The sequence below is a fragment of the Gopherus evgoodei genome, chromosome 24 (genome assembly GCF_007399415.2).
Source record: "Gopherus evgoodei ecotype Sinaloan lineage chromosome 24, rGopEvg1_v1.p, whole genome shotgun sequence".
In the NCBI taxonomy this organism is placed as follows: Eukaryota; Metazoa; Chordata; order Testudines; family Testudinidae; genus Gopherus; species Gopherus evgoodei.
Window position 1 is genome coordinate 3,381,551 of NC_044345.1, and position 27,309 is coordinate 3,408,859.

Below are 27,309 nucleotides of genomic sequence, written 5' to 3' on the forward strand. Positions count from 1 at the left end.
TTCAAAGCCCTGCTCACTGGTTGGCTGAAATGGTCTGATTTCCATTATGACTGTAAGGTTCTCTCTCTAAGGCAGCGGGTTTCAACCTATGATCTCTGCAGAACTGGAGAACGAGGCAGCATCTTCAGAGCTGAGCTGTTCCCGGCATGGTGCGGGGGAGGGCAAGACGGACTCTGCATTCGGACCATGGAACGGGGCAGCTATCGATCTAGGTACTTATATGACCATCGCCGAAGTATCTGCCAGGATTTGGAAACAGCCAGTACCATGGTCAGCATTACAGCACTGCAGCAGCATGACCCCACCACTGTAGTGTAGACATACCCCAGGGCCGTTTGCACCATTCTGGCCACACCAAGGGGCCTTTAAAGTGGTAAAAATGATAGTTCCATTCACTTTAAGGCTGCTCTAGGTTTCCAGAGCCTTGTAAAGGGGCCTCATTATCAGTGAGAACCAGGCTGTTTATAAAAAGAACAGGAGTCCTTGTGGCACCTTAGAGACTATCAAATTTATCTAAGCATAAGCTTTCGTGGGCTACAGCCTACTTCATCGGATGCATAGTCTGTTAATGTGTACCAGAATAAAGTCACTTCTGTTCCAGCACAGTGTCTCCACATGGGGTGTTAAACCAGCACAGCTACAGTTCTGTTGTCAGTTCCCCATGTAGACAAGCTCTTATCACACAACAGATAGTTCCACACTCGTCCTATATGCAGGAGATCTGTTGACTTGTACGGAACAGTGTTGTCTCCACACCGTCTCCATTGTGTTCTCCTGGGAAGCCCTGTGGGGAAGCCAGTGACTAACATCTGTCACATGGAAGCTCATGTGCCTCCTTCCAGCCCATCCAGGCTGGAGACTGGGTCATGAGTGGCTCTCACACGGTTTGACGGAACGCAGCAGCTGCCAAATTTCCCCAGCCCTGTGCTGTCTTGTGCCAGTCAGACTGGCAGCCCCCAGAACGGAAACACACTTGTTTGGAGCATGTTTTTCATTTCCTCTGGGCTGAATCCTGCTCCCCTGGTATCTGATGGGATCAAGATCTGCTCCTCCGCTTGCAAATGCAGAGTGAGGGGCACAGCGGCTGCCCCTCGGCCTTCAGATGCCGGCAGAAGCAAAACCACTGAGACTGGAGCAAGGTGGGAAGAGCCCATTCCCGTGCAGGGGCAGGGTTTGCACTGGATCTCATTCCCCTGCCCCACTTCTTCACTGCGGCCCTCTAGGCCCTATTCACACCGTACCCGTTTGGTTTTGTTTTAACCCATTGTGTGCCGCACCTGCGGGGAAATCCTGGCCCCAGGGACATCAGTGGTGAAACTCCACAGACTCACAAGAGGTGGGATTTCAGTCACCCAGGGAGGGCTCAGGTCCTGTAGGACAAGCTGCCTTCTGCATGAGACTCACTGATTGGTATTGCAGGTGGTGGAGCAGCTAGAGAGCTTGGGGGCTGGCAATGGGCCGCAGAGCTTTTCACGGGTAGGCTGCTGGTTCCAGAGCAGAGCCTCACAGCTGTTAGCATCTGAGGCGCTGCGGCCCAGGACATAAAAGGTATTTCAGTGTCTACCTCCCGTTGAAATCAATGGAAGTTAAGTGCCTGAACACCCGAGACTTAACCGCCGATTCCTAGTAGATACGTGTCTTTAAGAGGGTAACTGACGCTTGGAACAATGTACTTAGGGATGTGGTGCAGTGTTTGAAGTCATTACATTGAGACTGGCTGCACTTGTCCAAGACCCACTCTAGCTCACCCACAACTTGTGGGTGCTTGGTGCAGCAATTGCCTCTGGCTTTGCTACGCTGGAGGTCAGATTAGATGGCCACAGTCGTCCCTTTTGGCCATCGCGTCTAGGGTTCTGGGTAGCTAGGCAATGATTGATACCCGTGTTATTGGCGCCAGGTTTGTTTGTTTGTAAATGATGTATCACTATCTACCCCAGCTGTCCTCCTCCTGGGTCCGGCTGACTTGTAAACATCACTGTAGGGGCAGGTGTTAGGGAGTGGCTGCACTGATGTGGGAAGAGAAGCCCCCTGGACCAGTCAGGATGGGTGGTTTGGGCCAAATACGGCCCCCGCCTCCAGAGATCTAATGACCCCAAGGAGAATTATACCCACGGCAGCTGCCAGAAGGATATCAGCCTTCCCGTGACTGGTTTCACTTCCTTCTAGAACCACGCATTGCCTTTCTGATGAATCTGGGGAAGTTTACTATGTGCCGTCCAGCCTCTCTCTAAACTGCTCCCTCAGCTGTTTTGGAAGAAGGTGGTTCCCACTCATTGGCTCCTAGCTTCATATCAGCAGCTTTCAGTTCCTCCGTCTCGCAAGTGGAGCGCTTGCAAACTCTGCACAACTCAGTCCTCAGCTGTTCCATCCAGGAACCAGCCCCAGATAAATCAGAGTTCCTGTGAATTTGCTCATGGTTCACCACGATTCACCAGGGGCCTCAGGAGAAGCCACTGGATTGTCCTGGATTCCTTGCTGTGAATATTTGGGCAGCTGCACGAGCTTATTTTGTGCCTAGATCTTAGGCCAGCCGTCTGCTCCTGGGCGGATTTCACCCTGGGATTTGTAAGGTCCTTTGAGATGCTCTGGTGGAAGGTGCTTCAGCTGGAGAATGGCTTAATTAGTCTTTTGGGAATAGGTGAATCCTTTTCCTTGAATTTCCAGAACTGCTGAATAGGAAACACCTGACATTTCCCCTCCCCCTGCTTTGTCCTTCTGAAACAAAACAGTCCCTTATGTCAAAGCTCTTCCTTTGTTTTTTTGCCTTGAGGGTTTTTTTAAAATAAAAAATAATCGTTCCTTCTTGTCAGCAACACTTCCCTCTTTTCAGCCATCTCTTTGCTACCAGGGGCCAGGATTATTATTAGCTGCTTGGGAAAGGGGGTTTCTCCCCTCCTGGAAAATGTCATCGGAAAGGGGGCAGGAATCCTTTTCATCAATGTTTTCAGCAGAAAATGGAGACTTTTTTTTTGGAGTCTGAAATACGTGTGGTCCTGGGCTGGGAAAATATTGTTCTTTGAGTTTCTCGGGTCTGTGATGAAAAACCAAAATGTTTCTAGGACAGCAGATGCTTTCTGCAAAAACGTTCATAGAGTCGCAAACCCAAATTCCGCAGAAAAAGAGAAGTAGAAGGAAAACTTTTGACCAGCTCTGTTTAGTGTCCCCCTTTCATAGAGAGGGACATGAGGCATAACAACTGACTCACAAATTATTGGCAGAACCAGGATTTGATCCCAGGATCCTTGACTCAGGGTCAGATCCTCAGAGGTACGTAGGCACCTCACTCCTGTTGATTTTAAGGATCTGGGTCTCATTGCCTACTGCCTTATCCATTGGACACCCTTTCCCCCCAAACGCACCTCTTGTTAATACTGATGGTTCTATCTAGTCCGGTGTTTGGTCGTGCTGTGACCCCTCCTTTTCATTGTTGTCCTATTTACTGGCAGTGTTCATGAATCATATCAGACCAGTTCATCCAGTATTGTTCCATGGGTCTGAATATCATCTGGCTGATGTCCGTGTGTGGCCATCTTGTGTTTGGTGCTTGCCTCCCTCCATGGCTTCGGCAGCCAACAACCTCCTTCGGTGAAAGCTGGGCCTGATGCGTTGTCTAAGCAGGAGAGTTTGGGCATAGTGCTGCCTGCAGGTACAAATTTGCAACCCTCCTAAGAGTTAATGAAAATTGCACCCTCTGTGTAGAGAAGACTCAGGGCTAGTCTGTGATGAATATAAAGGAGATTCTTTACCCAAGCTGCTGGACACAGACAGACCCTGTGGTTCCCTCTGGCCTTGCAGCTTGCAATGTGTCCTGCCGAGCGTGGCCCCACTGAGTCCTGGCCTGGACTGCACAGGGTTGCTGGCTGGATTACCTGCCTATAGGGAGAATTTGGCTCCCTGAACAGGTCGATAATAAAAGCACTGGGTGCAAATACTTCTCCGTTCTCCGAGTAGCTCATCTGCCTTCTACTTCCCCAACAGACGAGGTGGTTGGAAACCTCGCATTTCAGTTCCAGTCTGGTGCACGCATCTCTAGCACATCCCACCGGCCACAGCTTGGGAGAGGCGTTGGGCCGGGTCCCCGGCTGGTGCAAATCAGCATGACTGCACAGAGGTCAATGGAGATGCTGATCGTTCACATGAAACGCCCGGCTCTCCGAGACGGCAGCTCCCAAGCGCAACCAGGAACGGGGGCTCAGGGCCTGGCCACAGGTGCGTGCATATCCTGGGATCGCTAGGAGAGCAGGGGTGCTGGAAACTGGCTAAGTTAAGTGCCTCAGCCCAGGGAAAGACTCCCATTGATTGAAGGGGCCAACTCTCAGGGAAAGACCCTCTACTCACTTCCTTGGGAGTCGAATAAGCCGGCCCAGATTGCCAGCCAGATGGCAAAGCAGCCAGATGGTTTTGGTTCAAGGGGCTGATCCAAACCCCGGTGACTCTTGCAGCTGTCATGGGGAGCATTTCCGTCGGCTGCCATGGGCCAGGCCCCTCTTCAATTGTCCGTGGCTCGAGATCCTTTTTCGTTGCTGGTTGTTGCTGTGGCTGATGATGATGCTTGTTAACAGGCGTCCCAGCCGCCTCTCCCGCCCCGCCCCCAAGGATTTTGGAGTCCTCGTTCTGTGCCTCAGAACAGCAAGTCAGGTACGTAGATGAGCCCAACTGGGTCCCCCTTTGGAGGATAGTCCCCTTCTCTGGCATGTGAGTCTCTTCGCAGGACCATCCAGTTCTCTCCCGCAGCTGCCCAAAGGGCTTTTTCAGCCCCCAGTGACATGATGGAGCTCAGGGGTCAAATAGAATTGATTTCGTCACAGTCGCACACGATTAGCATGCAGATCTCTGGCTCCCCGCAGGCCTGGCGGCTGCAGGGCCTTGGCGGGCCCGGTTCTCTGCTGCCCCATGTCTTGTGCCCTTTTTTACACCTGTGGAAAGTGGGCCTAAAGCACCACCAGCTCAGAAGGGTGGTGAGACCGTTGCGCTGCAATAAATGAATTCACAGTGACGGCGGCCCTGGACCTTTGGCCTTTGTCTTCAGTCATCCCGGGATCCTGCAGGATTCTGAGCTCTTCCTACAAAGTCCTGAGGCCCAGCTCCTCCCAGGTCCTTTCGCTGCCTGACTCCCATGGGAGATCGGAGGCGAGACCCCTTTCGGGATCTGGGGCCTCAGAGTCTTTAGCTCTCATTGACGTCAATGTGAGTTGAAGGTTTTCAGCGATGGATCGGGCCCTGGCTTCCCTCATTCTTGGTGTTTCCCTCTGGAACCTTGTTAGGGCTGATTGACACACAGACATCGTTAAACCAGTGCACAGGCCAGCCCTTAGCTTAGGAGACAGTGCACAGGACTTAGCAGAAATGCCCCTGCTCAAGGGGGATTTGAATCTGGGGAGGGGATGATTTAATTGTCCTGATGTAAGATTTCTTAACGAGCCAGGACTCAATACTTGGCTGTAAGCAAGCACTCGACCACCTGGCAGAATGGCCATGTTGCAAATCCAGCCGAGAGAGAAGCAATTATAATTTTTTGGACGCACTGACCAGTGCCCTGCATGCTCCATCATGTCCCAATAGATAATCAGTTAATTAATAACGGTGCTAAGCTCCTGCATGCACAGACCCCTAGAGGATGTACCATGATGTCGTTTTGCTCCTCCCCATCTCCCAGCATCTGCCTCTGCTACCAGGATCAGCACAGAGACACACAGAGAGCAGTGAAGACATGGAGGTGCCCAGCAAAAAACCCTCCCTCCCTATATTGCTGGTGACGCTGATCAGCCTCTCTCCAGGTAGGTGAACCAGAACCAGTTTAAACTGTACGCACAGAAGTCAGAGTCTGGCACAAGGACGGAGGAATATTATAATGTAAGAATGTATAGCAAAAGAGCAGGAGGCTGAAGGGGAAAACCAGCTCAGAACCAGCTGGTATGTTTTTCCCCATGGTAAATTATTTCCAGTGCATTTATGGCAGATTTCCATGCATTTTTTTTCGATTAGATAGTTATTGAATGTTAAATTAATGTGAGTGGAATATCAAAGATACATTAATAGAGATGTAGCAGTTCTCGAGACCAGTTTATTTTCACCCACTGCAGATTTGTTGCTAGATATTTTCCGGAGTGTTATCTAATCCAGTTGATTGTGTGGGTTGTGTTTTGTTTTTTTTTAAGAATTTATAACCGTATCACCAAAGAAAGAAACAATGCTGACAATTGGGATTTCTTCCTTAGGTGGTTGTTTTTCAGGTGTCTAAAGAATGGAGGCTAGTCTCTGCAAATTTACCGTCTGATTTTTATCAATAGCTCATGAACGTGATGGGCCAGATGCCCAGGTGGTGTAAACTGCTGTAGACCCACTGACCCCAGTGCAGCTTTGCCATTTTATACCAGCTGAGAGCTTGGGCTCTTATGTAAAACAAGACAGAAGAACCTCCGTTAATTCTCACTTTGCTAATCCACAAATCTAATAATTCTCACCAAAGCCGCAGTTCCTAGAGAAACCATTTAATAGCAGAGACAGATCAGCAGGGAGAGCCTGTTCCTAAAACTTGTTGTTTTTACAAAATATGCTGCTGCAAAATATGTCACCATTTTTTTTTTTAAAAGGAGGATTGTCCCAACCCCCAGGTTCCTGATTCTGCCGTGCGGATGAGGGAGGTGAAAAGACATTTCTGATGATGTAGCACTTTCCAATTTCTTTCTTTGTTCCCCTCTCTGCACAATTGTGTAGGACATAGGTCTGGTGTAGCGACGAGGTGCAGCCAAAAATGGGTCAGCACTGAACAAACGCAAATCCAAAAAAATCTCTTAACTGCACGTCCCTGCTCTAATTCCTTTAGGCCGAAATTGGGCTGATCTGTGTACAAAATACCCCATGGTCACTTGGTTCAGATCAGTTATAATTCTTACCTACATGCTGCATCTACCTCTATCTCTCATCATTACTCAGTGATCTTTCCCATCTATTTATCTATCCTGCCATCTGATCTGTCTTCGAATTTTCTATGGCACCATGGCATTCTCCCCTTCAACTCTTAGACCTTTCTGGTATGATCCACTCTTCCCCCAGGAGCAGTCAGCCTTTTCCAGTTTGAGACCAGGGATTTACCAAGATTAACCTGTTCCAAACAACTTCTGGGTAAACAGGATAAAAATCGCACCACACAGACAAACTCAGGAAACGATTTCATTGTAGCACAGTGACCCGGACAGGCTGGTTTTTCCCAAACGATCATTTCCTTAGACTGCCCCGAACAATGGTGTGGCAGCAGCAAACGGAGCCGCTGAGACCAAATATGTCGCTGTAGAACAGTTGCCTCTTCTAAAACGGATGTCAGTATCATGGCAAGCCCCACGCATCAGTCGAGCTACTGGCCTCCGGTAAACTGGCCTGAGTACGGATGAGGACAGTGGCAAGCAGTGTTTTGCAGAGCTCTTGATGGACATCCCTAAAATTAAATACAGTTGGAAGCATTAATAAAGCCAAGTGCTCCAGACAGGGCCTGCTCTAGCCATTTCGCCGCCCCAAGCACGGCGGCACGCCGTGGGGAGCGCTCTGCCGCTCGCCGGTCCCACGGCTCCGGTGGACCTCCCACAGGCATGCCTGCGGATGCTCCACCAGAGCCGCGGGTCCAGCTGACCCTCCGCAGGAACACCTGCGGGAGGTCCACCGGAGCCGCCTGCCGCCCTCCCGGCAACCGGCACAGCGCCCCCCGGTGGCATGCCGCCCCAAGCATGCGCTTGGCACTCTGTGGCCTGGAGCCAGCCCTGGCTCCAGAGATGAGGAAGGATGGTCCAGGGGTTAGCGCCCTAGCCTGAAACTTTAATTCATCTATTTTAAGGCCAAAAGGGAGCATTTTGATCATCTAGTCTGGTCCCCTGTATAATACAAGCCAGAGGATTTCACCTAATTCTCACCAGTCAAATTGTGTTTGACCTTGGAGAGCCAGTTCCCTGCTCGGCCACAAACTGCCCGACTGATGCTTAGTCTCTCTGTCCCTCAGTTGCCCCATCTGTAAAACAGGGGTACCAACCCTCCCCTACCTCACAGGGGTGTTGTGAGACTAAATAAATTAAAGATTTGACGCATTCGGGTGCTACCGTCGTGGGGGCTGCTGCATCCAGGAATCAAGTAGTATCCTGTTAAATAGTTTTCAAGTCGTTGAATGGTGTTTACTGTGCTCTGCGTTTTAGAAGCCAGCCAGAGAAGTGGCGTGCATGTAGCTAGGCCTGGTGCCTTCCTGTGTGTTTGGTAAACAATTAGTTGGGCCTAGGTGGTTAATTCATGTTGGTTTTGTTTGTGGTGGAAACATCAAAAGAAACACACCTGAGGCCACCAGATGTACCTGGTACAGGCAGGTGCAGGTCAGCTGTCAGAGCTTTCAAGTTGTGGAACTGACCCAAGAGTCTGGAAATGCTGATGAGGCAAATTAACTTGGTTTAGGGCTTTGGGGCCTCGTCTGCCTTCCTGGGCGGGGATTCATGACAGACGGCCCCCAGCCCAAGCCAACTCACTTTGTGCTGCCCGTGGAGAAAGGCCCCAGTTCAGAGAAGTGCGGCGTGGGTGAAACCCAGGTCCCCAGTCAATGGGAGCTGTGTGTGGGACTTGGATTTTACCCAGAGACCAGGATTTTCAAAAGGGCTCGGCACCCACAAGTGAGGCTAGATGTGCAGATACGTACGTTGGATCTCCATGTGGCCTGTGCCCTCCGGACAGTCCAGCCCCATTTGTAAGAGCTTGGGACATCTGGATGGAGAAAATCTGACCTTTTAGCCCATGCTTATTGACTTTCCTGAGTCAGGACCCGACATTACAGGTTAGCAACCTAACCACCAGGCACCTCTTCCTCTCTGTACAATCACTGTAAACCTGCTGGCTTGACACAGGTGACATGCTAGGGGAGCTAAGCTAAATCACAGGAAAGCCACAAGAGTTTTAAAGCACAGATAAACAGGAAAAAAGAAAATCAAAGGAAGTCTCAGACAAATAGGATCAGCATAACGAAAGCCCCATGGATGCTGAGCACTTCTTATGCAGAGATGTGCACAAAGCAATGCAAAGAGGCAGCTTGTAATGTGGGCTGCGGGAAGGTTTATAAGAAGTAAACTCTCTGATGTCGGTATTTAATCTTCTTTAATAAACAGGCACAGCTGTTCCTTCTCCACATCCAAGCTGGCAACGAGAAAAGGGAAATCACGGCTTTTGGGACTAGGTTTAAATTCAGTAACGTGGCACCTTTCATCCCATGTTATAGCCAGAGATCATTTTGCCCACCTCTGGGGTGCAGTAGAGCAGCTGTTCAACAGCACACAGCAACATTATTCAAGACTGTAGCCAAGTTGGAATTTAGTTAGAGCACCAGGTTTAAAACTATAAATCCTAGGTACTTTCATGGCCCCCTATCACCTTAATATCTGGGCACCCCACACTCATTAATGGATTTGTCCTCACCAAACCCCTGTGAAGCAGGACAGTGAGACTGTTCCCATTTTACAGGTGGGGAAACTGAGGCACAGAGCAATGGCAGCCCATGTTGTCAAAGGTATTTAGGCACCTGTGATTTCAGTGACAGGCATCTAAATACCTTTGAAGAGCTGGACCTAAATGATGTGCCCAAGCTCACACAGGAAGCCTGGCATCCCAAGTCAGAGCTGCTTCCTTAACCTTAATTCTTGGTAACTGTACTTGGGGCTGGGGAGGCCAGAATGATCACCCCCAGCTGGGAAGGGGTCAGGTGATTCCTATAAAGGCTGAAAGAGCAGAGGTAGGAAGGAGAGCCATAGGAAGTGGCTGGCCTGTGGAGGAGACCATGGGGAAATGCTGCCAGAAGCAGGAAGCCCCTGAGCTGGAGGCAGGAAGCTGCTAGGTTTACATGGTGCTGTTTTATTTTGGGTTTTCTGAAGCTTGCTGGTGGCTCTGGATCTGGTGGGAGCCTTCTCTGAGCTGGGGAGATAAGGTGCTGTAGGCTGCTGGCCTCCCTTCCGGCTGGAGCTGGATGAGAACAGACCTGGTCAGATGACAGGCTGATTTCACGCTTTTAAAATCCAATTGGAGGAAACCTTGATGTGGTATTAAACAGCTGCCCTCTCCTATCCCAGAGGTGGCTGCATTTTGGTGGTAGGTGAAATGATCCCTTTCTATAGATGGTTTTTGTTAACCCCAGAAGGGACCATTTGGAGGTGGAGTCTGACCTCCTGCAGAGCACAGCCTGGGAACCTCACCTACTGCCTCCTGCCTCCAGTGCGTAACTCCTGACTGAGCTAGACAAAGCTTTGAGGAGCTAGCCAATCCTAAAGGGTGACAGGTGTGAGTTATTGTTTATCCAGGGCCAGATTCGCTGCTGTTGTCAATCAGAATATTCCCATAGCAATCGCTGGAGCAGTGCTGATGGATATCTTCTGGGGACTGGGGGGGCCTATTCACTTCAATAAAGGGAAGCTAATCTGCACCATGGGGACGTATGCCCCAGCTGACTCCAAAGGAGGCTTTGCTTCAGCAAAGACATCTGAGCTGGCCCGCTATCATTCTTCACCCAGGGCAAAACTCCCCTGCACTGCACACACGTGCCTGTCAACACATTTTGCAAATGCACCAGATGGTGGGGGGATCCCATGGCCTAATCCCAAAGAAATATCAAATTTCTCAGCAGGCTTTAGTTGGCTTTTGATGAGGCTGGCATTTGTTGTTATAGAAACAAAATATATTCTAGACCTTTCATTTTCCCTCCCTTCAAGGTGATTTCAGGGCTAGGCTTTCGCAGAGGATCACGCAACCAGACCGGCACTAACTAAAATGTATCCGAATGGTGCATGATGGCCGTGTAGGCACACTCCTTGAACTATTACTCAGCAGGGGGTCTCAGCTCCCCAGCTGCTTCGCTGCTGTCAGTCTTTCTGCAGGTACTAGGGCAAAGGAGGAAAGCAAGGTGCCTTGGCCCTGTTTATGGGGAGCCCTTCCCAAAATCTCAGGGGCTGTCATTCTGATGAGATTCCTGCTCCTTTTCGACCAAAGCGGTTCTGATGAACGTGGGCTAAAGAGAAACAGCTGAACTGAGAATCTTCGCTGGTTTCCTTGTCAACAAGAAAGTCTTCATGTGAACGGGAGGCTGGAACTGGAGAAATGCATTACCCTGACCAAATGGTCTCCACATGCCGATATAGCCCTGCAAGCCCTTGACCTCAATGGGGCTATAATTATTATCTGGCAGCTCCACTCCTGGACCAGGATCCTGCTGTACGAGGGGCCGGACAAACACAGAACGAAGACAGTCCCTGCCCCAAGGAGATCACACTCTACGTTCTATGGTCTAGATCATAGAAGCCTAAATGCCATCAAACTTCTATAGGGCAGTCAGGAGCCTAAACACCTTGGGGCCTACGTAACTATTGAGCTGAGTAAGGATTTGCAGGCTCAGGCAAAACTCGTGCAGGGTGAATGTACCCCATGCAAAGGGCCACTACTGAGGGCATAAACGTCACTTAGTGCCCTCTGAAACCCTGTGCTGAGAACTCCAGTGGTACAGCATGCCTTGTGCAAACCCTCTGTGCAGGGAGGCATTTCCCTTCCTTCTCAGCGTGTGGCTACGCCGCCCTCAGGGTGTGTGATCGTGACCAAGGTCCTCGTGGGGGCCAGCTGTGGTCCCTCAATTAGGGTGAGCTGCAAAGAATGGGGCAGACAGTCCCCATAAAGCTGGTGGATATTCCAATACTTGGATTCACCAGCTTCTTTATTACCTCCCCGGTGACTCTGAAATCCAAACACCACAGTTCCCTTAAAGTGATCCAGCCTCAGGCCTCCATCCAGGTACCCGTGTCAAATCTGATGAAAAATTCTGTAAATCTTATTTCATCATAGAAAAGAAAAGGTTCTACCAATCCCGAAGGATCGGACACGTTACCTCCCAGGTTAATGAATGTTCCAGATCTTACCCAAATACACGCTACAGCCAATTCTTATTAACTAAACTAAAATTAATTTAAAGAAAGAGAGAGGGTATGGTCAAAAGATCAGTGTACATACGGGCGAGTTCGATTCACTGAGGGTCAGATTCGGAGCAGAGATGGTGAACTTTGTAGTTGCAAAGTGTTATTTCAGAAATGGTTCATAGGTTAAAGTCCAGTGTTCAGATCTCACATTCAGGGCGCACCAGCATAACTGGGACCTCAGTCTTACTCAAACTTCCCCTGATGACGTCTAAGCAGATCTGAGGTGACAGAATCAGGACCCAAGGATCTTTTATACAATTTCATGTCTTTTGACAAGTTGGAATTCCTCAGGGAACAAAAGGTCATAAGGATGACTTTGAAGGAGGTCCATCACCGGTACGGTACTTAGCTATAGAATTAACATAAGGCTGTTTGCTTGTTCTTCCACCATTCAAAGTACATCTCAAAGAGAGATGAGTACCATATCCCATGTTTACAATTCATTTACATGACAGGATGTTCTTTTGACCTCTGAATTATCAGAAAACAGCATAGACGGACTGTTGATTACACTGTCCACCCTACTCATACATGTGTAAATACACAAAAACACAAACATTATCTCCCTACCTGTCTTACGAGGGTTATTTATTTGGCAGGATGTCTGACCCTTTCTAGCCATGTGTCACAGAGGCATTTCTATTCTCATCATGTGTCTACGCTGCCCTCAGGGTGTGTGATTGCAGCGAGTGTAGACAGACTCTTGCTAGCTTTAATCTAGGTAGCTCGGGCACCAATAGCAGGGAAGCTGCAGCACCATGGGCTGTGGAAGCTGCCTGGGACGCTGAGTACTCAGGTAGCCCATGCTGCTCCAGCACCTGAACTAGCTAGATTAGAGCTAGCCTGGGTATGTGTGTCTGCTGCAGTCCTGCCCCCGCCCCCTGGCTGCAGTGTAGACATAACCTGACACGCTTTCCAGAGCGCACAGAGGGGGGCGGGTTATTTTTAAGAGATGCAGCTTGGAAGGGAAATTTAGCAAACTAAAAACCATACTTCAATTTGCCTCCTTTCTGCTGCTTTTCTGTTTATCTTGTGACACACTAGAGGGCTGTAACATTTCTGCCTTGCCCTCTTTCTTAGATATCCTGATTGCCCAAGCACCTACTCCCCACAGCCGGGTGAATGGGACTCTGGGAAGATCGGTCGTGCTGTCTGTGGATCTATCCCCTGGGAAAAAGGTGAAAGAAATTGAATGGAGCTTTCGTGCTGGGTCAGGTGTGACGATTCAGGTGGCTGAGTTCATTGGGGAGAAGTTTGAGCGACCCGATCCCAGCGACAGATTTAAGCAGAGGCTAGAAAAGTACAACGAGACCTCGCTGAGGATCAAGGCTCTAGAGCTGGGCGATAGCGGAGTTTATGAGGCCCGGATTAAGATAGTACCAGCAACTGTGGAGGAACAGGCCTTTCTCCTCGCGGTCTATGGTAAGTGATGACAAATCAATATTTAACGGCATTTCCAGGAGTACACAGTGCCTGAAGCTCTGATATTAATGATAATCCCTCACTCTTTTCATTTGTAGATCTCAAAGCAATTTACAATAGAAGTCAGTAGCACTACACCCATTTGCAGATGTGGAAACTGAGGCATGGGGCAGGCGTACACCTTAGTTCACCCAGCAGGAGAGGGGCACAGTCAGGAATAGACCCTAAGTCTTCTGAGCCCCAGTTCACTGCTCGATCCACTAGGCCACACTGCCGAATGATTCTGTGCACTTGGGGTGAAATTCCCTCCTGTGCAGAGGGGCCAGCACAGGGTCTAGGCATCAATTAAGATTCAGTAAAGGTTTTAAGCAGCATGTAACCCCAGCCCTTGTTCCCTGCATGTGCCCAAATTTTAACCAGGATGCTCAAAGTCAGAGCTTCAGTCACACCCACTACTTCAGTTCTCTCTCCCTCCCCCGCATAGCTACCAGCACCCACCCTCATGACTCCCCCTCCCAACGCTGAGTACAGGAAAGCCGGTGCTGTCAAACAATATTACCACAACTCTCATCCTAGCTGGTGTGGCTCTTAAAGTGCCAGCTGCTGGAATCAAGTGAGCACATGAGAATCTCAGATTTCCTTTCCAAAAAAATATTTCTCATGCTCCTGGTTGCAGAGAGAAGCTTGAAATGGTAACAGGAGTGATGCCAAGGGCAAGGAAAATGTGCAGTTTAGCTTCAAAAACCTCTGGCTTAAGAAGAATCTTCCTTGATTTGTCGATGTGTGTGAGGGGGGTTGTCTCATGATTTATTTTCAAGGTTGGGGGCTGATTTTGGCGTTTGCGTGGTGGGGGTTTTGCTGTGTGGATAAAACAGGTCCAGCTTATGTATGTTTCATGTAAAATTCTCCCCTGCTTCTTTATTTGCGTGAGAAGTTAAACAACCCCAAGGGCATTGTTTAGACTGAGCAGCCAGACGGCTCCCGTTACCCTTCTCCCAGGTGAACAGGAGGTGAACTGTTTACCTAGTGCTTGGGACCACCCAAAGCAGGGCCGGCTCCAGCTTTTTTGCTGCCCCAAGTGGTGAAGAATAAAAGAAAAAAACGGAGAGAAGAGATGGCAGGCTCATGGTTGAGAGGGGGTGTCTTTTGTTCTGTGTTTATGCTCTACGGTTGCCTGTCTTCTGGTCCGTGCTGTTGAGCTACACTCAGAACGCCAGAGTCCTGTGGCACCTTATAGACTAACAGACGTTTTGGAGCATGAGATTTCCTGGGTGAATAACTACTTTGTCAGATGCAGGCATCCGACATCCATCCGATGAAGTGGGTATTCACCCACGAAAGCTCATGCTCCAAAACGTCTGTTAGTCTATAGGTGCCACAGGATTCTTTGCTGCTTTTACAGTTCCAGATTAACACGGCTACCCCGCTGATATTCAGAACTCCTGCATTCAAGGAATTTCTGCCTCGTTAAGGGCGCACTCAGTCACTCTCTTCCCTTCTGGAGCTTCCAATCTGCCCTGGGTCGGGATCGGGGTGAATGGGGTGTAGGGGCTCTGAGCAGCAGGGATCAGCTATCACGGTGACTGGAGCGTATCCGATTCCTGTCGCTTGTCTTTGAACACAGAGCCAGTGCCACAGCCCCAGATCCGGAGTCAGCTGCTCGCCAGCACGCTGGAGGGGTGCAACGTCACGCTGCAGTGCCAAGGCTCGGGGAAGGGAAACGTGAGCATCTCCTGGGGGAGAGGGAACCCAGTCCAAGAGCTGGATCCAGGTCGTCACCAGCTCTCCCTTGATGGCAGGAGGCTCCAGCTGTCTCTGCAGCCCAGCTCCCTGAATGCCACCTATACCTGCACGGTCAGCAACCCCGTGGATCAGAAGATCGTCTCCTTCGACCTGCAGAGCATCTGCCGCAGTGGAGGTGAGGGTTTGTGGCCTGTCTCTGTGTTGATGGCAACACCTGACGCTTTGTTTCGGGGAGAGAGTGCCATCTAGTGGTTAGGTCACCAGCTTGGGACTCGAGAGACCTCACTTTTTATTCCCAGCTCAGCCACTAACCTGCTAGGTGGTCTGGGTCCAGCCACTTCTTCTCCCCCTCCCCGTGCCTCAGTTTCCCTGTATGTAAAAATGAGGGACAATCCCACCACTCTGCCTCACTGCGGTATCCTGATGCTACGTTCGCTCATGCTGCCCAGAGGCTACGGTGATGGGGGCCACAGATTTGATGAGAGGCGTGAGGAGTTGCCCTAAGAAACACTGACCCCTTTGCTACACAGCGTAGAAAGGGACCGCGTGCCTCAGGGGGTTTGGGTATTGAATGGGTTGTTGGTTTGTATCCAACTCAGTCATCGTTGGATCTGGTTACTCTTCAGAGAGGCACCGTGTGACCAAATAACACCCCCATGACTGGGACCAAATGGCCTTGCTGGAGGTAGAGTCTGAAGTTCCCTTCTCACCATGGGTCTGTCCCACAGCCGCTGAAGGTTCCCCTTCAGCTCAGGCCCCAGGAGCGGCGTCTCTTTCAGTCACGGCCTGATGGTTAGGGGACTTTAAGCCCTGGCTCTTCATTACCCGCAAGCCCTGGTGGGATGCTGCTAACCTCCAGCCTCTGCCATTCCAGATGCAGACGCATCCTTCTCGAAGCCGGGGTACATTGTGCTGACTTTCTTCCTGTTAGTGCTAAGCCTTGGGACTGCCGTCTGGTGTTGGCGGATGAACAACGAGAAGTCAGCTGACCCGGGTAAGGAAAGCCCTTTCCAGGTCACCGCTTGCACCAGGGCTGGACTCTGCCATGATGTCCGAACGAGAGCCCTGCAGCAGAACTGGGATCCCGCAGGATGCGCTGCTGTAATAGCGAGATGAAATAATAGTCCGGTGCAGGGCTCTGATCTGAACTCTCTTCTGCAAAGGGGGCTAGAATCTGGCTTTTTTTATTTTTTTTTTTAAAGGAGCACCAAGACTCTCCCATAATCACATGACTCCAGTAGCTGGGGCTTTAAGAAACATACCAAGTACCACGAGGCTCACGATAAACTCGTGAGAGTTAGCCATGGGGAGAATAGGCCCAATGCCCGGCATAGTGAAGGCCTTAACCCCTTTTTCATTATGATCCGAACATAGGTGCCAACTTTGTGGGTGCTCCAGAGTGGGGAAAAATTAGTGAGTGCTCTGCACCCATCGGTATCCAAGCTCCTGCGACCTCACTCCTCTACCTACCTCCTTGAGCTTCTCGGCAGCATGCTGGGAGGGAAATGGAGGGGGAGGCACAGGAATATGGCGCGCTCAGGGGAGGAAGCAGGGCTGTGAGTGGGATTTGGGGAAGGAGTCAGAATAGAGGCAGTGAGGGGGTGGAGTTGGGGCCGGGTTGGAAATGGGGGCTGGGAGCAGAGGCAGGTTGAGCACCCACCAGCGGGAGCAGAAGTTGGTGCCTATGGATCCGAATGTTCCCAGGATCCAGCATCTTAGCATCAAACATGCCTGACTGTGTCTTTTCTGGAGAAGGACTCGCATGGATTCCCTGCCCGTGATTTTGTGGGGGTGGCTCTGTGGATTTGGAGCTGTGCGGTGGGGTTCAGCTCACGACAGACATGAGGCATGACGGGCAAAGATGCCGACAATCCGAGCGGCTTGGAACTTGGTTTTTCTCGCTCCTCTCTTAACCTCATGTTCTTTCCTCAGCTGCCACCCCCACGGGTCCAGTGGAAGAAAGTCCGTCCGACCCGCAGTACGCTGAGATCCTGAGGAGTCCCCCAGAAGGAAATGACCAGGCGAGTGCTCTGAGCTGCGGTTATCCAGCAGCAGCCTTCCCTGCCGAGCCCTGGCACTGCCTTGTGCAGGGGGACGGCCGGGACTCTTTCATTAGATCTTAGCAGTAAGTGAAGCAGCAGGCAGGGCTGTCGGAAAGAGATCCTCCTTCTAGATGTCTCGCCTTTGTGCGTTTGGACTGCGAGCTCTCTAGGGGTGGGATTCTGACTCCCTCTCTAAACATCCTTATTGTGTCCGCTGCAGGCCGGAGCAGGAAGTTACATCCCTTTGCTACGGCCAACAGGTGCTGCTGTTTTGCCCAGCAGAAATTATCACTTCTGTCAGCCACGAGCTGCCTGGCGCCAGGAGGAGAGGGAGTCGCGGGTGGGCTCTTTCTCTCTGTGGCATGTGCGTTGCTCCTTTCTGTCTGTTGTGTCGCTCTTTGGTTTGGATGTGGCTGCTCTTTGCTCTGTGTGTGTGTGTGGGCGTGCGCGCACATCTCCTCTGGGGAGCATCTAGCTCTGCGCCCGGGGAGGCGTGCATAAGTGTCTGCACAACTTCTCTCTCGGCTAGGTTGTGTGTGTGCGTGGACATGTGATGCTCCTGTGTGCTGCACGCTGTTCCCCTCTCTGGCTTGTGCATCTCCTCCGGGGCTGCAGCTGACATTTGGGTGCACGTGCAGCTTCTCTGGGTGTTGCTCCATTCTGGGGGCCAGGGATGTCTTTCTAATGGGTGCATGGGTCCTTCCTGGAAGAGTGTTGCTCTCTCCGCGGTGTGTAGGTCTCTTCTCTTCCCTTGGGAGGTGTGATCCCCCTGGGTGTGTGCATTTGCACCTTTGTACCTCGCTGGGGGGGTACCCTTGTATGGCTCTTATTCGGTCTGCCCCAACCCCCTCCTGTCCACATACAACCCCCTCACTTGAGTTCAGTGGCGCTTTCGAACCTGCACTAGCTGGCTCCACGGGGAGTGGTTAGAGCCAGGGTGTTGCTTTAACTCAGGCCAGTCCCCGACCCGCTTTGCGGCATTGCTGCAGGCTACGGCCCACCTGGCCCTCCGGCGCCTTCCCACAATCCCCTACATGCCCCAAAGGATGGACAAGTTCTCCCACAAACCACTGGGAAAGAATCAGGGCTGCTGGGCTCACGGCAGCGCTAAGAGCGGGGATCTGTCCCCAGGAGTCCTCGCGGTGTGGGTGGGGACTCAGTAACATGGGCGGGGCTCTGCAGGATGGCTGCTCAGAGCCGGGCGAGGCTAACCTGGCTCTGCTGTGCGGTGAAGACAGATCCTAGGAGCCTTCAGTGTGTCGTCCTGCGCCACGTCCGCACTGGCCCGTTTATTGCTCCTTGTTTAGGTTTCAGGAGGGGAGCAGGCCAGCCGGCCATCTGGCTGTGTTTGAACACGGAGGAGTTCTCCAGGCGGGCACTGCACACGTGGGGAATGTGGACAGGTGCCCACACACAGACCCAGTCTTTGTCTATACACACACACACACACCGTGTTTGTCTATACACACAGAGACACACATCCACCGTCTTTGTCTATACACAGACACGCACACGCTCTCTCCGTCTTTGTCTATACACACACACACATATCCACCGTCTTTGTCTACACACACACACACACACACACACACACACACACACACACACACAGACCCTGTCTTTGTCTACACACACACAGACCCCGTCTTTGTCTACACACACACACGCTCTCTCCGTCTTTGTCTATACACACACAGACCCCGTCTTTGTCTACACACACACACACACACACACACACACACACACACACACACACACGCTCTCTCTCCGTCTTTGTCTATACACACACAGACCCCGTCTTTGTCTACACACACACACACACGCTCTCTCCGTCTTTGTCTATACACACACAGACCCCGTCTTTGTCTGCACACACACACACACACACGCTCTCTCCGTCTTTGTCTGCACACACACACAGACCCTGTCTTTGTCTGCACACACACGCACACGCTCTCTCCATCTTTGTCTATACACGCACACGCTCTCTCTCTCTCTCTCTCCCCGTCTTTGTCTACACACACACACACACACACACACACACACACACACACACACACACACACACACACACACACACACACACACTCTCTGTCTTTGTCTACACATACTCACTCACTCTCAGTTTTGTCTACACACACACATGCTCTCTCTGTCTTTGTCTATACCCTGACGGAGAGGCCGGGAGTCCCAAGGGTTCAGATGCATCCTGTCCCACACTGCAGGCTGGAAACTCCCCAGTAATCTTTACTGACAGCAGAAGTATAAGGCACTATGGGATCAGTGGCTCCAGGATCCCAGAATGCACTGCTTCAGCCACGGGTTGACATGCTGCACCAAGACAGTGTTATGTGAACATGAACCCCAGCTGCCCAAGTGTGCCGTGTCTACCTCTAGTGACTGGTATGCAGAGAGGATAACAACCTACTACTGCTGTTGGTTAACAGTGTTGTTCCTTTAGCTCAAATTGATATGGTTTGTGCTTCTTGAGGCTGAAGATGCTGAGTTTATCCATGCTGATGACCCATGGTGGGGTCATTATGGACACATCAACCTATTGCAAGGACGGAGGACCAAACACTTCATACAAACAATGTTCCTACCAGGGTTTCCTCATTTAGCATTGAGGTTTGAGTTTGGAGGAGTGAGATGAAGCCATGTCCACTGCTGTGAGGGTAACAGCACTGTGTGTCATGTCCCGCTCTGGTCTGCCTAGAGGATAACAGCCTACAACTCTTACCAGTTAATGGAGTTGCTCTGCTAGCTCAGGTGGTAGAAGTCTGTGCTTTGGCACATTCAACCCTTGCTAATTTTGGGGGAGAATTTTTAGCAAATTCATCTACAGAGAAACCAACTTGCAAAGTCCTTCCAATAACAAACGTATCTGCTTTTGTGTCAGGCCTTGCGTCACCTGGAAAATAACACAGAGCGGAGCCCACAGAAAGAGCCTCTAATCACCACCATTTATGACAAGCTCCAGAGGACCCCCGAGAATACATCCGAGGAGGTCACATAGGCCCCCAGGTGAGGGAGATGCTGTTCTCTGTCTGCGTGTTTAAAGAAGTGGCCAAGGGAGAGCACGGGGGATGGGAGGACCTGGAAAGGTTTGGAGAGTGGGCTGGACTCAGAGAAAGCATCCAGGGGTTGAGATGCTCTTCTGCAGCTGCTGCTGTTTACCCAGAACTGGAATAACAACATAGTGCCTAGCTCTTCTCGTCCATAGGTCTCAATGCACTTTACAAAGGAGGTCAGGAGCCTTATGCCCATTTCACTGATGAGGAAACTGAGGCACAGAGCAAGGCAGTGACTTGCCAAGCAGGCCAGTGGCAGAGCCAGGGATAAAACCCAGGTCTCCTGAGTCCCAGCTCAGTTCTCTATCTGCTGGGCCACATCTCAAGGCGCTGGCCTTATCTGTAGCCAAAGTCACAGTGGCTTAATTTAAACCATTTGAAAAAACAGTTTAGTTAAACCAGTGCAAGTCCTTGTGTAGATGCTCTTACTTTGTTTTAAATCCGGTTTGTCAATTTAGCTGAATTGGATGAGGAACTGATGAACTCACTCACTACAAACCAGTTTCAAATCAGATTACGAGCGTCCACACAGGGAGCTATCACCTGTTTAACTGAACTGGCTGCAAATCCGTCCTTTCCTCAAACCGCTGCAGCACTGAAGACAGATGAGGCCTTTGACCCAAATTTTCAGAAGCGGCCCCTGTCCTGGAATAAGGCAGATGCTGGGTCCCAGCAGGAGGTGCTGGATTTCCAAGAGAGCTCAGCATTAGGCAGCTCTTGTTGGGAAAGCGGAGAAGTCTCCTCGCTTCTTGAGAATAATGGAGACTCCCCTCCCTGCTTGCTGAGGACAACGAGACTGGCTGAGTGTGGGGAGCTCTTGAAAACCTGGCCAGCAGAGCCTGGATTTCAGAGATGCTGGGCTCTAGCAGCCTCCACGGACTGCAAAGAGACAGATGGAGGAAGAGAAGAGAACCAGACCCACCCATCCCACCTGCCCAATCCCCCCATCTCCTTCACAGACAGGTTGAGATGAGGGCAGGGGATTGAGAGCCATTGACCCAAACTGTACACCGTGTATATGATGGAAACTGCTTCAAGCCGGGGGCGCGGCAGCCCCCCAAGTTCCAGCACCTCTGGGTGCCAGTCCTGGGAACATGGGACTGGGTGTACTGTGCAGGGCGAGGTCATCAGCTGCTGTAACTCAGCATAGCTCTGGGGAGAGGTGCTGTTTGGCACCAGCTGAGAATCGGGGCCCGTCTGATCAGTCATTTCATGCCGATGCTTTAGGACACAGAGGCGGTGTGGGGGAGGCGTGTTGGGCAGGCACTGAGGCCTTCTCTCTTTCCCCGCAGGAACCAGAGGAGGTGGCGTATCAGAGCTTACCAAGGGCTTTGAAGTGCACCGTGTGCCCCACTCAAACTCTGTAGCTGAACGGTCTCAGTTCCACCCACGAACCCGAATGGAAGAAGACACCTTCTCCAGCTCTGGAGTCTGCCTCGTGACGCCTCCCCACCCCGCCACCCCCCGTTGTTTTGGAACCTCATGTGTGATGCCCTCAGCAACTGTTTTGGGAAGAAGGAACCAGAGTGAAGGCGGAGGAGGGAACAGAACATGCAGCTTCAGCGCTGGCGCCTGCGAAAGCAAAGGGCCGTGCGGGCTAAGGCGACGTCTGCCCGTTCGCCGTGAGCAGGGGAAGAGGTGGAGAACACAGCACAGCTGCGCCCCCCCGCCTCGCCCCCCGCCCCCGCGAGAGGACGTTAGCCAACTGGATGGAGCCCATCTTTCCGTAGTTGGTGCACTGTCCTCCAGCGGGAGCAGCGTCTCGTCACCAACCGCGGAGCAGGAGGGTGGTGAGAGGCAACACGCCCTGGTGCAGAATGGCCCGTGCTGAGAAGGAAACCACTCCCGTCTGAGCCTGGCCTGCTGGCTGCATGACTGTGAAGAAGCAACATCAGAAAATGGGCTCCCTAGGGATGGAGGCACCATTCTGGCTGCGTGATGCGGCAGGGCCGTGGGCTAGGAGGGACTTGGATGCACCATGTATTTATTTGTCTATTCCGTTTGATAATGCAGCCCTGCGGGGTCGATGTACATGTGACTGAGTTTTGGATCCAGGGGCCTGTTCTCTTTGTGCTCGTTGGAGGAAGGAAGGTTTTCTGAAGTAGAAATAGGAACAGATGGTGCTGTGGCTTTTGCGGGGGAGGAGAGCTATAGGTGGAGGAGAGGAAGATAGGAGTGTGTCTGAATTACAGTGGGTTGACTAACTGAGGGTACTGGGGATTCACTGATCGGTAGAAATTGGCTGAGTAAACCGCAGTCAGATTGCAGTTTGCCACAAAACAGTCTGGATCCCGTGGGAGAAATAAAAGTAAAATCTCCCTGCGTGCCGACTACCGCAAGGCGGAAAGGCGCAGGGGCAAAGCTGCACGTGGCTGGCAGAAAAGCAGCACAGAATATCATGCTCACAGCAGGCTTTTCCCAGGGCTAATCTGGCTGAGCCCCGAGTGGAGGTGTTGAGGAAGATCTAGGGAGCTGAGGGTGACTCGGCAGAAGCGAGATTAATGAGGGACAAACGAACCAGGTTAAAGAGCTGGGGCTAGATTCTGCCCCTGGGATCGCTAGAATTGCAAGGAGCAAAGTGCCGCTGAAAGTGAGCAAGGGCAGTAGAACCTGGCCGTGGGGCAGGCTCTGAAGCTCGGCCTGAGGGACACATGCTGCAGGGCGGAGCTGAGCCCCGCCAGGTGCAACCTCAAGGAGGAATCAGAGACAAGAGTCTGGTTCCAACCTTACCTGCCCTCCAGAGCAGTAAGTTACTGCAGTCCCTGAAAGGGAGCATGTCCCCTCTTGCTTATAGGGGTAACATTCCCCCTTACGCCCCTGCTTGGCCAAGGAAGAGAGGACACAGTCTAGCAGCAGGGAATTACCAGGAAGGACAATGAGTGTGTCTCCTATTGGGTGGTGGTTCCCTGTAGAGGGGAACGGCAGAGGTGTGAGTCTTAATGAGGGTAGCTAGCCCCCAGGTGTTCTGTTACTGAGAGCCTGGCCTTGCTGTTACTAATTGTGATGAGACATTTGTGCCGAGTACCACCCCCCTGCTGTTTACAGCACTCACACCATGGAAACCATCTCCCAGAGCTGCTAAGCAACCCTCAGACATGAAAGGACCCGGAAGACCAGCACAAAATGGTCCTGTGTTCCGGGAAAGTTCCCCTTTGAGTTCAGAGAAGCTCTTCAGAGGGGAGATCATCAAAAGCCCCAAAATCTTTCAGGGGCCGGGGGGAAGGAAAAGAAAATTTACTGCTGGATTTGGTTGGGCAGCTGTGATCAGGATTGTTCCGCATTGTAGCAACACATGTAAGATGGGGAGAGGCGTTGGGCAGCATGCGGTGATCCTGGACCTACCTCCCACACACTAACCGGGAAAAGCTCTGGCGGGGGAAGGCAGCGGGGGTCTAGTGCTTGGAGTATTGCCATGCTTCCTTTCTCCTGTCTGTCTTATCTACTCACACTGGGGGATTCACAGGGGACTGACTGTCTCTGTGTCTAGCAGAGCCTAGGCCCTCATCTCAGTGGGCGACTCCAGGCCTCCTTGTAATATAACTGAACGGAGCAGGGGCCTCTCCCGGGAAACCCAACAGTGGTTTGTGTGTGTGGAGAAGTAGCCCCCTCCGCTGAAGTTTTTCCAAGCCTGTTTTTGCCCTGGCTTCAGTCCCCGGTTAGATTAGTCTGTCCAGTAAAGCATTGGATGATTTATGCTCTGTTCATGCAAATACAAGGAAACGTATGCACATTTACAACCAGCTGCTACGGGTTTTTTCTGTTGGCGGGAGCGGGCGATGGACCTTTGCATGATTGTTGGGACCTCAGTAGAGTTTGGAGCTCTTTGGACCTGTTCTCCGGAAGCAGCAAGCACCCACACCTGCCGTGGGTGGCGACAGATGCTGCTGTTACCCCCTTGGCCAGAGAGCAGTGGAGTGTTTGGATCAGGGAGCTGATCAGTGAGTCTCTCTTCACCCTGTTATTTCCTGTGATGTGCAAACCAAAATGCTCCGATTCCTGCGCTGAGAAAAGAGAATTTGGTCTCTCTTGCTTCCCTCTTTGTGCCTCCCGTGCCAACCACAGGAACCTTGGTCCTTACCTGCTTTGGCAGGGGAAGGGGGGGAGAAGCAACAATGCCCAGACACCCCAGTTACGATCACAGCCAGCGCTGTACCAGCTTCAGAGTAGTAGCCACTTGACGCCATTCCCATTCACCGATGGGTGACACGGGGGGGGCGGGCTCTCCGGAGGCTACCTCCTGTATTCAGTGACCTGCCTCATTACACACAAGCCCAGCATGGCAGGGCAGAGTCTCCCCACGATGATTTCATCCTTTCAGGTCCCAGCCCCAGTGGCCCCTGCTCCTGACCGTTCCCGCCCCCGCGCGCCACTATGCTACACTGGCCCTGCCTACGCCACCTGCCCAACCAACCCTTTGCCAGTCAATGGTTCCCAGGGGATGGAGTGGGGTGTCTCTCGCTCTCCTGTTTGGTGTGGGGGTTTGTGCCTCTGAGGTGACCCCCTCTGTCTTTTGAGAACATGGAGCACCCCCTGAAATCCTGGCTGGGAGCCCTCCCCCACTCTGCTCCCACCCTCGGGCTGCCCCAGGGACATAACCCAATGGCAGTTTTGAAATCCACTCAGTTGGGTCCCAGCATGGTCCCCCAGTGGCTACAAGGGAACTTTACTCCTTGGCCTCAGCTGGCAGCACCGGGTCGCCGTGCTGTGGGGCCCTTCTGGGTGCTCTGCTGGCCACCCGGCTGTGCCATGGGTCCCTGTGGGCGTCAGCGCTTTGAACCCACCCTGCCCAACATCTCGGCAAGAGAGGCAGCTCCCAGGCCGCTCTCGACTCCATCCTAGCTCGGCTGGTTTCAGCACCTGCCACCCCCGGCTCTCCCTTCGCAGCACACCTAGCACATCCTCCTGGGGATGAGACCATAGCCCAGGACTGATGGGCCGGGAAGCCCATGAGGGGTCGTCTGCTGCAGCCCGGCTGAGGACACAGCCGCTCTGAGGAGAACGCCAAGCGAAGCAGGCAGCTGCTCCAACAAAGACGCCGAGGACCTGAAGCTGCTGCCCGCACGTGAGCAGATCAGGCTCCAACCATCAAATAGCCACAGGAAGCCAGGGCAGGTGACAGCAGTGCAAACTGCACGGAGACGCAGCCAGGTCATGAGAGGGAGCTGCAGACTCGGGAGCGGTGAAGTCGCTGCAAACAGCTGGCACACCTGGACGGCAGGGCCACGGACGGGACCAGGAGGGGGTAAAAGAGCCTCAGACAACAGCAAGTTTAGGCTTGAAATGAGGTGAAGATTTCTCACCATCAGAGGAGTGAGGTTCTGGAACAGCCTCCCAAGGGGAGCAGTGGGGGCAAAAACTCTAACTGGCTTCAAGACGGAGAAGTTTCTGGAGGGGATTGTACGATGGGACTGCCCACAATGGCATGTAGCACTGGACAGGGAGGGCTCTGAGTTACTACAGGGAATTCTTTCCCAGGGGTCTGGCTGGTGGGTCTCGCCACATGCTCTGGGTCCAACTGATCACCAGATTTGGGGTCAGGAAGGAATGTCCCCCCAGCTCAGATTGGTAGAGACCCTGGGAGGTTTTCACCTTCCTCTGCAGCCTGGGGCATGGGTCATTTGCAGGTTTAATCTAGTGTAAATGGTGGATTCTCTGTAACTTGCAGTTGTTAAACCATGATGTGAGGTTAGGGGTCTGTTACAGGAGTGGCTGGGTGACGTTCTATGGCCTGTGATGTGCAGGAGGTCAGACTAGATGATCATGATGGTCCCTTCTTACTTTAAAGAAGGGGTGCCAGAAAAGGGGGGCAGGGGGCCATGGGCCTACCCATACACACTTTTAAAAGTCAGAGGGTAATGCCAGCCCACTTTTTACCAGCTGTAAGGGTGAGTGATGGTGGGAGGAGGGGGAGAGGAGTGAGCTGGAGGCAGGGTGTTGGGGGAAGGGGTGGGATCTCAGGGGGTAGGAGCGGTGTGGGAGGGCAGGGCTACAGTTTGGGCACCTGTGGCCCCTCCTACACACACACTTTTAGGGTGCTTCTGCCGCTCGTGCCTTAAACTCTGTGACTGACGTAGGAGGATCAACAGAATGATGGCAGCAAGAGGGGGGAAGCAAGTGCCCCATCAACCGCAATAACGCAGACAAGAGACTGGTTCAAAGGCCAGTGCACTTGAATGACTAGGGGGCCTAACATTACAATGGGCTGTCAGGACACGCCATGTCCCTGCACTGGGCTATCTACTAATAACCTCTGGTCCCAGCAAGTCAGCAAATGCTGGCACAAATCCAAACTGCAACAAAAAATGTTGCAAGGAAATATGTAGCAACCGGCACTGAACTTGGTGGGAGGAGCACAGGTTGTGGGAGGGAAGAGTTTGGAGGAGGCACTCGGAAGTTAGTCTGTGTGCATGGGGCTGGAATCTGAGCTGTAGCATCTCTGTAAATAGTTTGCTTAATAAAGAGCCAGTTTACTTTTATATGGAGTCCTCATGTGATTCCCCGGCACACGGTACATGAACCAGTAACGTCCCTTTGGAGATTAAAGTTCTAACTGGGGCTAGTCAAAACTTTTTCCATGAAAAAAAGTTTTTGCTGGAAAACTGGGATTTTGACTAAATTGAAATTTTTCAGGAAAAGTGGCTGCTTTCTGCAGAAGACTTGGATTTGTCATCAAAAAACTGAATGCCCCAAAACTGAATTATTTGGATTTGGCAATGTTACCATGGTGCTTCATGGGAATTGTAGTTCAATTTGCCTCCTGTTTCAGTTCTCTACAAGTGAGGCTTCCTGATCTGCCTACATCTCCCACAATGCACCATGGGCAGGGATTCCCATGATGAAGATGGGATTTGTGGTGCATAAAGGGATTTGTAGTCTGACTTAGAGCCTGGAATTTAAGGCATCTAAACTACAACTCCCATCAGGCAAAGCGGCAGCATTTCCAAATTACAGTATTTCTGGGTTTGGCCAAAACTGTTTAGTTTCAAATTTCTACTTGAAAACTGAAGTTTTGCACAGGGGAAAACAATGATTTTTTTTTTTAATCAGCTGCCCTTCCAA

At 51.7% G+C, this 27,309-nt stretch overlaps 1 protein-coding gene across 7 annotated transcripts; it reads left to right on the forward strand.

Annotated features, from left to right (window-relative positions):
• The first annotated feature begins 20 nt into the window (after positions 1-20).
• LOC115639291 (SLAM family member 8-like) lies at positions 21-26,151 on the forward strand. 7 transcript variants are annotated; one of them, XM_030541826.1, is made up of 11 exons: positions 126-212; positions 3,447-3,646; positions 3,979-4,209; positions 4,563-4,638; positions 5,657-5,777; positions 13,053-13,394; positions 15,019-15,312; positions 16,012-16,131; positions 17,070-17,158; positions 20,079-20,203; positions 21,543-26,151. In XM_030541826.1, exons 5-10 carry the CDS (start codon positions 5,711-5,713, stop codon positions 20,193-20,195), a joined length of 1,029 nt encoding a protein of 342 aa, XP_030397686.1. In that variant the 5' UTR covers positions 126-212; positions 3,447-3,646; positions 3,979-4,209; positions 4,563-4,638; positions 5,657-5,710; the 3' UTR covers positions 20,196-20,203; positions 21,543-26,151. The 7 variants fall into 7 exon arrangements, with proteins under 7 accessions (XP_030397685.1, XP_030397686.1, XP_030397681.1 ...); XM_030541821.1 differs by having other exon boundaries at positions 3,979-4,638; XM_030541824.1 differs by having other exon boundaries at positions 4,563-5,777.
• The last annotated feature ends 1,158 nt before the right edge of the window (positions 26,152-27,309 follow it).

Excerpts from the sequence above, each read along its gene's own strand:
- LOC115639291 (XM_030541823.1), top strand. The coding sequence starts at position 4,396 with ATGGTTTTGGTTCAAGGGGCTGATCCAAACCCCGGTGACTCTTGCAGC. Across the intron at positions 13,395-15,018 it reads CTTTCTCCTCGCGGTCTATG|AGCCAGTGCCACAGCCCCAG; the intron begins GTAAGTGATGAC and ends CTTTGAACACAG. Across the intron at positions 16,132-17,069 it reads CGAGAAGTCAGCTGACCCGG|CTGCCACCCCCACGGGTCCA; the intron begins GTAAGGAAAGCC and ends TTCTTTCCTCAG.